This window comes from Littorina saxatilis, linkage group LG5 (assembly GCF_037325665.1).
Source record: "Littorina saxatilis isolate snail1 linkage group LG5, US_GU_Lsax_2.0, whole genome shotgun sequence".
Lineage (NCBI taxonomy): Eukaryota > Metazoa > Mollusca > Gastropoda > Littorinimorpha > Littorinidae > Littorina > Littorina saxatilis.
The window spans coordinates 31,555,058-31,568,048 of NC_090249.1; the positions used below are offsets into that span (position 1 = coordinate 31,555,058).

Sequence of the window (12,991 nt, forward strand, 5' to 3'; positions counted from 1 at the left end):
ACAAACATTGAGCTATTCAGATTTACCTTTTCAGTTCTACTCCTTAACCCAGCGGTCGCTGGAACAAAGGTAAGTAAGGGGAAGGTAGCTATTTGCACATGGCCCACTCTTTTTTTCCCACACCCAGTTTAAAAGTAGAACTGTTGTGTAAACTCTGCCTTTACAGGGTCTGATTGTCGCTGTCTACTACCACCTAAATGGTAGTAAAACCAATACCCAACTTTTCTTCAGTATTAATATCCTTCTCCAAAACCACACTCACTTCAACAGTTGCTTCGCGTGAATAACTGTGTGCTGGTTCATCCAGTTAAGATCAAGGTTAGCTGCTTAGCTGGTATCAGCACAATAAATTATACATTGATAAAGATACTTTACTACATTTGTCAAAGTGCTCAATCTCACAAGCACATTTTTCTTGAGACAAACAAACAAACAAACAAGAAGTATCATATTCACCAATATACTGAACCATTGAACATTTTAATTCTGTATACGTTTATCCAAACCCGTTACAAGCAACATGTCTTGGCAGGAGAGACATAAAAAGGGACCACCAAAATGTCTTCACCTAAAGCGCTAACATTGCAATTTGCCTGTACAAGAAGTTGGACACACTAAAACCCAAACACAGAAGACAAAATAAAAAGCACAATTTCCATCCTACTAGTCCAACAGAAAATCTCACTGGTCACACTACATCACTTTTTCTCTCTTTTCATCAAACATTTCTCATTTGCAGACATGCCTTCAATCTACCAGAGTGCTGAAATCTCAGCCTGTACTGGAGTCTCACAACAAGAATATGGGACCATATCTCAATAATTCTGGAGGAGTTTATATGAACAAAAACATGAAGCAACTCAAGCCATGAGTTTTTCTTGTTTTAAAAATGTTCCTGTTAAACAAAAATGATCCCAGTCTTGCTTGAACAGTTCTTCTCATGCGTTATAAACATTTTCTCTCAAATACTCATCACATCACCCACCCACCCCTACCTTCTACAAAACTCGCCCCCATCTCATCAAAGTCAATAACCTAACCCCCCCCCCCCCCCCCCCCCATTGCAAGTCAAAGAAACGTGATTTTTTTCATTACAATAAAGTCTGCCCCCATTCCAAGTCTCTAAATTGTTCTATCCATAAGCATGCTTCAAAACTCTTCCTCCTGTTTGAAGTCACTAAACTTTTCAATCCCTGAGCATCTTTCAAACACTCTTGCCCCCATATCCATGTCAGAGAAAAGTGTTTAATCTATGAGCGCCAGCGCCATGACCAGTGATTGATGGAATGCAGGGTTACGGTGAAGCGACTAGAGAGCACGAACATCATTGCCACAGATTGGTGGAGAGAGTCTGTCCGGTGCCAGTGCCCCCCCAGGACCCCGCACCAACTGCTGTCTGCTGCTGCTGCGGCTGCTGCTGCTGCATGCCTCCCATTTGAGCCCCGCCTAATGCCATGCCAGCCATCTGATGCTGCATCTGTCAACATAAGGAAGAAATGAAGTCAAACAACACAGAAAAAAATGACAACAGAGCTCAATGTGAAGATGAAATAAACACAGGAAGGGCTTGCTGATATTGATTCAACCATTACCATGCATTCAATAGATACCAAAATATGTTCACAGATGCACAAACAGATCATCACAACCACATGCAAAACACATTCACATGTGTGCATAAATATACTCCGAGTTTCTTCTTCTTCGTTCAAATCGTTGCCACAGATTGGTGGAGAGAGTCTGTGTGAGAGTTTACGCGGGGTTCACTTCAGAATGAGTATTTAACCATGTAATTATGAACTGAACAGGTCATTTTCTTAGGTTGGTGTATCAGTCCGACATCAACTCACTGCATTTTACTCTAAAAGTGTCTCTACATATGAGACACAGAAACACATACTCTATCTAACACACCAAGACACATAGCCAAACACCCACCCGCATTAAAACTTCTCCACTCATTTGAACACACCACTGACCTGCTGAAACTGCATCTGCTGCTGCATGGGGTTGACCTGCTGACCCATGCCCCCTTGTTGTGGCATAAACATCTGACCGCCGCCCCGGCCCATCATGCCTCCATGAGGACCGCCCATCATGTTACCGCTCATCTGACCAGCACCGCCCATCTGACCGGCACCGCTCATCTGACCAGCACCGCCCATCTGACCGGCACCGCCCATCTGTCCTGCACCGCCCATCTGATTGGCACCACTCATCTGACCGCCCATCTGTCCAGCACCGCCCATCAGACTGGCACCACCCATCTGACTGCCTATCTGTCCAGCACCGCCCATCTGTCCAGCACCGCCCATCTGACCTCCCATCTGACCTGCACCGCCCATTTGTCCAGCACCGCTGTACATCCCTCCTGGCTGCTGAGGGAGATAGTATAACTGTACAAACTTCTGTCAGGATCATATGAGGAACGTCTGGTAGAAAGTTTTAAGGCAAAAATAATTATTTTATTTAGTACACACATCTTTGAGCATTTAAAAGAGCTCCCTATAACCACTGCCACCCCCCCCCCCCCCCCCCCCCCATCTGATATGAGACTTCCCCCTATTTAAGATCTTGCTTTTTCAGATTTTCTATTCCTTAATCTGTAAGTTTACCTGGTAGTAAGGCAGATACTTATGTGTCAGATATGAGGTGTTCCATTGCCCACTGGGGAGGTACAGTTGACCTTTAGTGTTATGGCTGCATCCTCTTTCTTTCATTCTACTGTAATCAATTAATACATAGTTCAGAGAAATACTTCACATTATAAACCTTAGGAATGATTTTACACAAGAGCCCTCTTTCCCTACAAAAAATTCACTACAAATATACCTGCATTCCCATCATGCCTTGTGCCATGGGCTGTCCCATCATGCCTTGGGCCATGGGCTGTCCCATCATGCCCTGCTGCTGCTGCATCATGGGGGACATTCCTCCACTCCCAAACATCTGCTGTTGAGGCATGTACATACCACCTGCACCAAACACACACAGAGACAAACTGCTATTAGAATTCTGCAAACTCCACAAACATTAATTAATGCTTCCTGGGTGTATAATACATCACAGAATCGGCTCAAGTGAAAGTACTTATGACTTAAAAGTTTTCCACCTATTTTTCCTTTTTTCTCGAGAAGGCATTAGAATGCTGCGTTCTGAACTGGCCAGTGGCATATATCAATATCACTTCGAGACATCTCTTATGTTTTGTTAAAACTACTACTTCAGTCTCGCTTTTAAGTATTATGTATCTATAGCATCCCAGCAATATAATCCTGCTTAAAGACATTTCACTAAATTTCCACTGATGTCACTAAAACAGCAAACACTGTTGACATTCTCAAAGTGTATGCAGCTTATTGACATACTGATGCAAATCTTAGTATATAATGTAACAAGACAAGGAAGTAATTAAAAAACAGAATTCTGAACTTAAGATTACAAAATAAATGTCCTCGTAGGATAAACGAAAAGCAGTAAATAAACAAGAATTATGACTACACTAGGCATGCAGTTTGCAAGGGGAGTCAAAAAACATGTGTACACCCACACACAAAAAGAAGAAAACAAAACAACTGTGTGTAAATGATGTGCTAATTAGAACCAAAGAATAAGCAGTTTGATAAAACTGAACAGAACAGCACATCCGAATCAACTGAAAGAAAGACATACAAAAAAGTAATGACAAAAGAATATGCACATAAAGTACATCCTCGTTACAGATTTAGTGAAACCTTCATCTGTCCAAGATGAGCAACGGAGCATAAATGTGACACAATAAAAATGTGTTTATATGTTTTATGCCTTTCACTCTGAGCATCAAAGCAAACAATAAACACATTATTTGTCACTGATTAGATTTTGTTTTAAACTTTTTTTTTTAACCCACACACACACATGAATGTATTTGTTTTTTTTAATGTCTAGAAATAATCAGTTCCCTCAATTCAAATGTAACAACCTCATGTCAAAAAGTCAAGAATACTTTGTGAGGTACATCTTTCTTTCTTTATTTGGTGTTTAACGTCGTTTTCAACCGTTCAAGGTTATATCGCGACGGGGAAAGGGGGGGGATGGGATAGAGCCACTTGTTAATTGTTTCTTGTTCACAAAAGCACTAATAAAAAAATTGCTCCAGGGGCTTGCAACGTAGTACAATATATGATGTGAGGTACATATCCACTTATCTTTTTTGTTGTGATACATGCATACCAAGGTTATGTTTGACCAGAGTGAAAAATAACATATTTTGTGGAACAGGCACATTCCATAATGCACTGTCTACATAGTACATATAGTAACACATACCCAGGGTTTGGGGTAAATATCATAAGATGTTTGATGGGTTGTTGACAGACCAGCTTTTTTGTCAGTCCGAGGGGGAGCATATCGTCTTTTGTTTCATATTTATTGACCAAGGCCAAAGGCCGCGGTCAATAAATATGAAACAAAAGTCGATATGACCCCCGACGACCGACAAAAAAGCTGGTCTGACAACAAACCACCAAACATCGTTTTTGAGCCGAAGAATCCCCGAGCGTTTCTACTGGGTTTGCTTTTGATTATCCATGTATAACCTGCTTCCTGCAACTATGGTAACCGGGGATTTATTGCATGGGGAACATGAGATTTATTTCCCAGGTGTTTGTGAGTGAAAACTCGTGAACATGATGACAATATAAGATGTTTCGAGGCTTGTTGACAGACCAGCTTTTTTGTTGGTCCAAGGGGACCATATCGTCTTTTGTTTCATCTGATAAATATGAGACAAAAGGCGACATGCTCCCCGAGGACCAACAACAAAATGCTGGTCTGACGACAAGCCACCAAACATCGTTTTTGTCATCATTTTGGTTGTGCAACAAAATGCACAATAACCCACAGGGAGACGAATTTTTAGAATCCAACTCCGGGCCACAAAGCATCGTCCCAGTAGCTCGAGATAACACGTCAACCTTGTATGTGACGTCAAACGTAGCTTGTTGACACTTTTCTTCCAGTCTGAAAATTTACAGAGCTGCGATCATACGTGTGAGTTCAGTAAGTGTTGAGCATATTTCTTTTCTTTTTAAGTGTTTATGACTTTTCGTTGTGGATTTTGCGATTACAGAGATAAGTTGCAAATTGACCATGAGTCGCCGCGGTAATTATCAACATTGATTGGGTCTTTGAGAGTAAATGCTTACAATCGTTGTCCTCGGAAACACAAATCCAAAGCCGCGATGGTTCCACACATCAAACAATCAGCCCGATTGGCTTTTACTTTGACAATCCACGTTTCACCTGAAAGCTCAAACCCATTCACCACCTTGATTTATTGCATGGGGAACATGAGATTTATTTCCCAGGTGTTTGTGAATGAAAACTCGTGAAAATGATGACAATAGTATATATGTCACAACTTCACTGTGCAATGACATGCATTAATGTGATCAGAACTGGAGGGAGGAAACAAAAATCAGAGACACTGCTACTGTATTTGCATGAAAAACAGACAGGCAGATAAAAACAGCGACCAAGAGAGAGAGAGAGAGAGAGAGAGAGAGAGAGAGAGAGAGACACACACACACAGAGAAAGGCATAAAGGAAAGAAAATATTGTCAACTCCTACTTTCAAAGCAAATACCTAAATGAAGCAATACAAGGGTACTACCAGCTTTTGGGGATACACATGCAGTCAATAACTGTGGTACATTGCATAACATTAAATTACCTAGGAAAAGAGTGAAAAAGTACCAAAACATGACTTCGCGTGAATTTTGTGTGTTCCCCTTAAAACATGGTAACATTCATGTAGAAGTAGCGAATCTATGTTTGAGAAAGCATTGTTTTTATCATCATGAATCAGACTGTGTTGTGATTTCTCTTCTGGCAATAGATTGTGAGTCACAGAAAAAACAATGCATCTTCTCTGTACTAACTGCAACTAAAGGGAAAAAGGCAAATTCTGTAGCTTTTCAAACTCAAAGGAAAATGTTGGCAAAATGTGTAAGCTGTTATGACAGCTGAAAGGAAACGTCAGTTTTGTAATCCCAAAGTTGAGAAACAATTACTGTGAAAGAAAAACAAGTATGCACATGAACTGACTGTCTAAGTATGCACAAAAGCCATCACTAACAATGCAGTAAGTTAACAATACATGTATATATCTCCAAATCTGAAAAAAAGGATAGCAAAGGGAAAAACCAGTGCAACAAAGCACAAACATAACAAATGAAAGACAAAACAAAGTTTTAACAAAAGGGATTTCAAATTCCCATCATGCAAGCCCCAAGATGAATTTTCCGTAGCAACTTCCAAAGGGAGAAAGGAAAGCTTCTGGATTTGTGCATGCCGGAAGAGGCAACCAACAGGCCCAAACTCAGAAGCTGTTAGTGATCAAGTTACCTGAATTGTAATAGTAATAAGGATTGTACTGCTGGGAGTAATCCATGGCCGGATACACAAATGGATTATTGGACCAAGTGCTGGGTGACGTCAGGCCAGCGCCTTGCCCTTTGGTCATGGAAACAGACCCCATGTGGGAAGTGACAGAGCTTGTGTGTGTCTCTGCTTTGTTTGGAATCGTCGCTCCCATTTTCTGGCCATTTGAAGCCGCACTCGAGTTCAGACGCATTCCCGATGACCGTGGAGGGATTACCGAGTTTTTAGCTGTACCAAAAATTGGAACCTTGCCAAACTTGGACTCCATTCCACTGCTGGCCGATATTCCAGTAACAATTTCAGACTTCTGAGGCACAAGGCCTGAGCTTGAGGAAGTTCCGATGCTTGAGAGAGATCCCATCATTCCAGGACTGGCCGCCATGATTCCGGAATTGGACGTCATGGCACCGGCATGTGATGTCATCACGCCAGAGTTAATCCCAGGGCTCATATAGTTATACATCATTCCAGAGTTAAGAGCTGTCATTTCGTTACTTGACCGCATCATCATCATCCCAGCATCCGAAGCCAGCATTCCTGTACTGGAAGCCATTAGGCCTGCCCCTACTGGCATGGGCTGTGGTTTTTCAGGATCTGAAGCTTTAGCATCTAGCATTTTAGTACAAAAGCAAAAGATGTGGTTAAAAGCAAGATGGTTATTGATCAATATGAACTGATAACACAGTTGATCTAATACTTAAACTCTCGGCAAAAACAGAATTTCAATCAAGCAACAAATTAAAGCTTTGATGTTTTCATCTTCACAGAAAAATAGAAGATTACTGGTCTTGGACACTATGATTTCCCCCCCATTTGGACGTTTAGGGCCTCATCACAGGCTTAGAGAAATCCTTCAATACTCTCAATACATTTATTTAAAATCCATTTACATGTTAACAGTGTCTACTCTAAATATGAATTGGAAGTGTTTACCGAAACAAGAATCACAAACTAAGTGAAAAGAACATGTGATTGTCTGTAGAAGGCAGCACCTCTGACATAGTGATCAACATGAAAGGTGGTGGTGAAAGACAAAGAGCATTTTTAGCCATGCATATTCGTCCCTGCTCAAAGTATGGTGGGAGACTTAAGACTGTGACCAAAGCAACGTGTGGCAGTGCACAGATTTTTTCCCTGGCTCTCTGATACAATGATGAAATGAGGTTTATAAAACAACAGCCTGCAACCATTCCATACACACATTTCAGGTATGTGTGGTGCTGTACACATTTTCTTGTGACCACTTACAAATACAGTGATGAGATAAAGCAAATATAAAAGAGTCTGCAACCATTGCACACTGTCAGTGTCAGTGTTTTCAAAACCCAACACATATTTCAGGTATGTGTGGCGCTGTACAACTACAAGTGTTTTTTTCTCCCCCTGACCATCTACTATACAGATGCACTGATGAGAAAAAGTATCTATATGAGTCTGCAGCCATTGTATATAGCCTGCGTTTACATAATACAAATAGCTGAGATATGTGTTGCAGTCAATTAACAAAAGTGAAGCTTTAAGTGAGAGCTGAAAAAACTACTTTGCAAAAATTAATATTATTTGCGCAAATACGAAAGCATATGCTTCAAATACGATGCCAGAATTGCCCACGCGCAACCTTGAAAAAAATATCATCTATGCACAGCTATATTGTTGCCTGAAAAGCATGCTCATGTCTTTCATGAGAATGTTCATGAATAACCATGACAGGATGAGCATAATATGTTATAAATGTTTGCTAGTGTGATTTACTCACTTGCTATAGAGTAATGGGCCATATAATAGCCTGTTCAGACACAGCAACACTGCATCGTTAGACTTTTGCTTTAACCTTCTTCTCTTCTAAGTAAATTTTAAATATATATACATGTACATGCACAGCACTTGATATAGCAAACATAAAATCTGTTGCGAAAGCTATCAATCAAACAAATGACACAACTTTATGAATTCTGCTAGCATACACGCCATAAAACCTCTCTCCCAGTACTTGATTCATTTTTTGCAGACAATCTTGTAAATCACGATAGATCTGTCCAGGCTTTACCTGGGATAACGCATCCTTCCATTTGGACACATAGCAAAAATCGACAGCCTTTCTGCTTTTCAGAGTACAATTTACACTGAATTGATTTTGTACCAGACACCGATGTCAATCTGCAAAATTGATTCAGATAAACAGCTGAACTGTACAGGAAGCAGCGGGGCTGTTTGATTTTTGCTATAGCTTATGTGATCAAGTGGGCGGATGCTCTTATCCTGTGGACAGATCTGTGGTGGTTCACACCATTGTTCACTTGAGAAGGAAGAAAATGTACCCCGCTACCACAGTCTTGTGAGGGTAAATCGAACATTTCTTTAAAAATCAAACCTTCTGTTTTTCATTTGAGTGGGGGTGGGGTGAGGTGGGTATGCACGGTTGGGTGTTTGGTTGGCTGTTTTCTTATTTTTCTTTGACTCCTCACTGTCACCCTGTCTTTTAATAGGGGGAGATTATTTTAGAATTCACTAGGTTATATCCACCAAAAACAGAAACAAATTCTTCACTTGTACTACAGAAGTGTATCAAAAATAATTTAAAAGAACCAAAAGTGGAATCCTGTCAAATCTGCAAGTTGACAATCTTACCAATTTTGGTGTTAAATTTGTATTCCACTATATTTACTGATCATTCCTGACAAAACTGTAGGATCTACCATTTCTTCTATTTTATACCCAAGAGACCAATAAGAAAACACACAGACAAACACAGGTTTGCTCAGCACTTGGTGGATGTGTCGAAGACATATAATACAAAAGTAAGCAGGGTCGTAATTAAAGGTCAACACTGGGAATAAGGCTAAGACAGCGAGTGCTATAAGCAAAATGAAATTCAAATAATTGTGGTTGCAAAAAAAAAAAAAAATGCACATTTAAAGAAGACATATAAATGTAAAAACAAAAGTAAAACATCTATTACAAAATTAATTTTTTTTTTATATCAATGTTTTGAGGATCACAATGACATCTAGAAAGTGAACCCTACTGATCAGCAGTACCCTACCTCAGTGCATGTTTGCAAGTGCTTACAGTAAAACCCTTCTTAACAGACTTCCAAAAATATGAGAAAATCATGTATCTAAAGGCACCGGCACGGTTGGCCGAGTGGTAAGGCGTCCGCCCCGTGATCGGGAGGTCGTGGGTTCGAACCCCGGCTGGGTCATACCTAAGACTTTAAAATTGGCATTCTAGTGGCTGCTCCGCCTGGCGTCTGGCATTATGGGGTTAGTGCTAGGACTGGTTGGTCCGGTGTCAGAATAATGTGACTGGGTGAGACATGAAGCCTGTGCTGCGACTTCTGTCTTGTGTGTGGCGCACGTTAAATGTCAAAGCAGCACCGCCCTGATATGGCCCTTCATGGTCGGCTGGGCGTTAAGCAAACAAACAAAAATGTATCTAAAGGGACGAAGGAGGAGGTAAATTAGCAGATATTATGAATTGATAATCTGAAAGAAGCAAGGTTTTAAAGGGGGGTGGGGGGTGGGAGGGGTTCTTCTTCTTCTTCTTCTGCGTTCGTGGGCTGAAACTCCCACGTACACTCGTGTTTTTTGCATGAGTAGAATTTTACGTGTATGACCGTTTTTACCCCGCCATTAAGGCAGCCATACGCCGCTTTCGGAGGAAGCATGCTGGATATTTTCGTGTTTCTATAACCCACCGAACTCTGACATGGATTACAGGATCTTTTTTGTGCGCACTTGGTCTTGTGCTTGCGTGTACACACGAAGGGGGATAAGCCACTAGCAGGTCTGCACATAAGTTGACCTGGGAGATCGGAAAAATCTCCACACTTAACCCACCAGGCGGCCGCGACCGGGATTCGAACCCTCCACCTTCCGATTAAGAGGCCGACGTCTTACCACCCCGCCACAGCGCCCGTCTGGTGGGAGGGGTTAAATCAGAGGGTCTTTAAAGGAGAGGGGGGGGGGGGGGGGGGTCTACTGTACTTTAACACAATTTTTCCTCTTCCTTTCTTAGCTTTGTACTTAACTGGAAGTGTGTACTTCAACAACCAAAAATCTTTCTCTTTTAACTGTTCATACCTGGGACGCCGAACATTTGCTGCTGCTGCTGTCCTCCCCCACTGCCGAAGAGAGCCATGATGGAGTCTTTGGCCGATTTCTTCTCCCCCTGACCCTCGCCGGTACCATTCACTCCACCATCAAACAAGCTGGTATCTGATGCACCGTTCTGGAAGGAAAGGACACAGAACTTTTAGTGCAATTGCGGTGAGTCACTGTACAAAATGTATTAGTGATAAAAGTTAACGTACACATTTTTTGTAACCTTGTGTACATTCTTTCACCAGATAAAAGACCTTCAGAATAAGTTGGATAGAACTAAACCGAGCCTATGTTGATAGGTGCATATCTTAATATATCTTCAGGCTTCTGCTGATTGGCCTCTCCACCTCTGCTTGACCCTAACATTGACACTTTTTTAATACTCAGCTCTTCCCCATCATATACGTTCGGCTTGCCGCATCTGTAAATGCAGCATTATAATTGTTATTTGTACTTCAGCCCCAGATAAGAATGGAAGCTCTGTTTGTCACCTCTGCTTGTATGCAAGCATAAGGCAAAGTGGGGAAAAAAATGAACTTTTATATGAGCTGGTGAATGTATTAAGAGTTCCGTATCTCAATGAATGACCTTTCAAGGTGCCCAAAGAAGCACAAACTGGCTTAGCACAAACAGACATCACACAGGTACCTTCCTGAAGAAGTCAGCGACTGTTTGACAAAAATGTGATGAAGAATTGACCCAAACTGGTTGCTGTTGTCTTTTCTTTTTGTTTAGATCATACAGGTACTTCACACTTCTATCACCATCATCAGCTTACCTGTTCAGTGGCCATGAAGTTCTGCTGTCCCCCACCCACCTGTTGACTTGGGGCTGCGGCAGGTGCATCGCCAAAAATGTCAGCCAGAAGGTCACCTCCCTGACTGCCGCTTCCAGGGTTCTGTGGTATTTCTGCGTCTTTAATAACAATACAAGTGTACACCTTTAGTAATGAGCACTCAGCTTGGGATTTTCAACAGTTAAAAGTATACGGCTTGGTGATGGTGATTGTGGTTTCATGCATGTATGTATGTCTGTCTGTGTGTGTGTGTGTTTTTAGTGCGTGGGTGTCTGGATGGTATTCTGGTTTTATTTGGGTATGGTTAATACAACATTTGCTGACAAAACTCAAGTACGTACAAGATGTGAAAAAGAACAACAAAAATATGTCCATAACACGTCCATTATTTTTGTTTGGTTGGGTTTTGGGGCTTTTTTTGTGTGGTAGGATTGGAAGATTCTTTGTTACTCTGTCTTGTATTTATCCAATTAATTTGTCCTTTGCTTTTTATGTTCACAAGATGAATTAAACATTTAAAAATCAGCCAACTGAATTTCACAAATCAAACTCACCTACTTGCAGGAATAAGCTTTACACAAACATCCGTATGTCTACAAATCATGATGAATAAAGAAATGCAAGGGGACACCAAGTTATTGAAGTCTGCATTAGTCACATATTACATACAAAATCACTGGATGTAATGGTTTCAAACACATCAAGTTAAGATATATATGTTAATACATGTATCATACTCCCATGCTGTCATAATTGTTGATGCAGTCAGCAGGTAGGACGGAGATAAAGACAGTATTCTGTCAAAGCAGGCCAATTGCATGTATGTGTAAAAGAGAGGGAAACATCTCCAGCCATTAAAGGAACAAAGCAACAAAGAAAGCACCCCCAATGTAACCATTCCCACAATCATCATTTGAAAGCATCTTTCTGTCAGCTGGTTCAAATTAAAGACATTACCTATAATTATGAATATAAAAACAATCTGTCAAGAAAAAAAAGGGAGAGGAGGGGAGAGGGGAGAGATGTCACCCAGCTGGAAAATAATGAACGAAGCAAAGAGCTTACACTAGAGCTGCTTGCTTCAATTGAGTAGCTCCACGCCTCACTTTCTTTCAATTTAAGTCTGGAATGTATAAAAAAAAAAAAAAACTACTTAAAGGTTTGTGGCTGAAAACGAGAAATCTTTTTTCCTTAAATTCTTGGACAAGAAAATGTCAAAATTCTATGTTGGGCTGTTGATTTAAGAAGTTAGCATTGTTCAGATTACGATAAAAAGGAAAACCAAAATCAGTATGAAAAGAAGATCATATGAATCAAAATTGAAAGAAGAATATGTCAATCTAGCTACAGAAATGCCAAGAAAGCAAAGCCAATGAGAGCCACTTTGTGATGAGGTGTTGGGATATGGAGGCATGTATGTAGCCCTTAAATCTACTCTGAAAAATATCCTAACTCTGAGCACATCTTTTGCATTTGAACACATTGAGAAGGTTACATGAATTTTATTATTGTGATTCACACACACACACACACACACACACACACACACACACACACACACACACACACACACACACACACAAACATCAGCTACCAATCCAAATGAAGTAAAAAGAGGAAAACAGGGGGGGGGGGGGGGGGGGGGAAGTATCAGAAACAAGAACAGAAG

The 12,991-nt window shown here is 40.9% G+C and overlaps 1 protein-coding gene across 9 annotated transcripts in view; it reads right to left on the minus strand.

Annotated features, from left to right (window-relative positions):
* Window positions 1–1,057: 1,057 nt before the first annotated feature.
* The window catches only part of LOC138966863 (stromal membrane-associated protein 2-like), a 32,741-nt gene continuing 20,807 nt past the window's right edge, over window positions 1,058–12,991 (minus strand). For 3 of the 9 annotated variants that reach the window (XM_070339233.1, XM_070339234.1, XM_070339230.1), the window contains 7 exons: window positions 11,305–11,441; window positions 10,506–10,653; window positions 8,180–8,209; window positions 6,388–7,032; window positions 2,833–2,975; window positions 1,980–2,378; window positions 1,058–1,477 (listed from right to left, as the gene is read on the minus strand). In XM_070339233.1, coding sequence (XP_070195334.1) covers window positions 1,325–1,477; window positions 1,980–2,378; window positions 2,833–2,975; window positions 6,388–7,032; window positions 8,180–8,209; window positions 10,506–10,653; window positions 11,305–11,441 — 1,655 coding nt within the window. In that variant the 3' untranslated portion in view covers window positions 1,058–1,324. The remainder of the gene's footprint in view (window positions 1,478–1,979; window positions 2,379–2,832; window positions 2,976–6,387; window positions 7,033–8,179; window positions 8,210–10,505; window positions 10,654–11,304; window positions 11,442–12,991) is intronic. The other 6 variants (XM_070339232.1, XM_070339231.1, XM_070339236.1 and 3 more) reach the window with 6 other exon arrangements.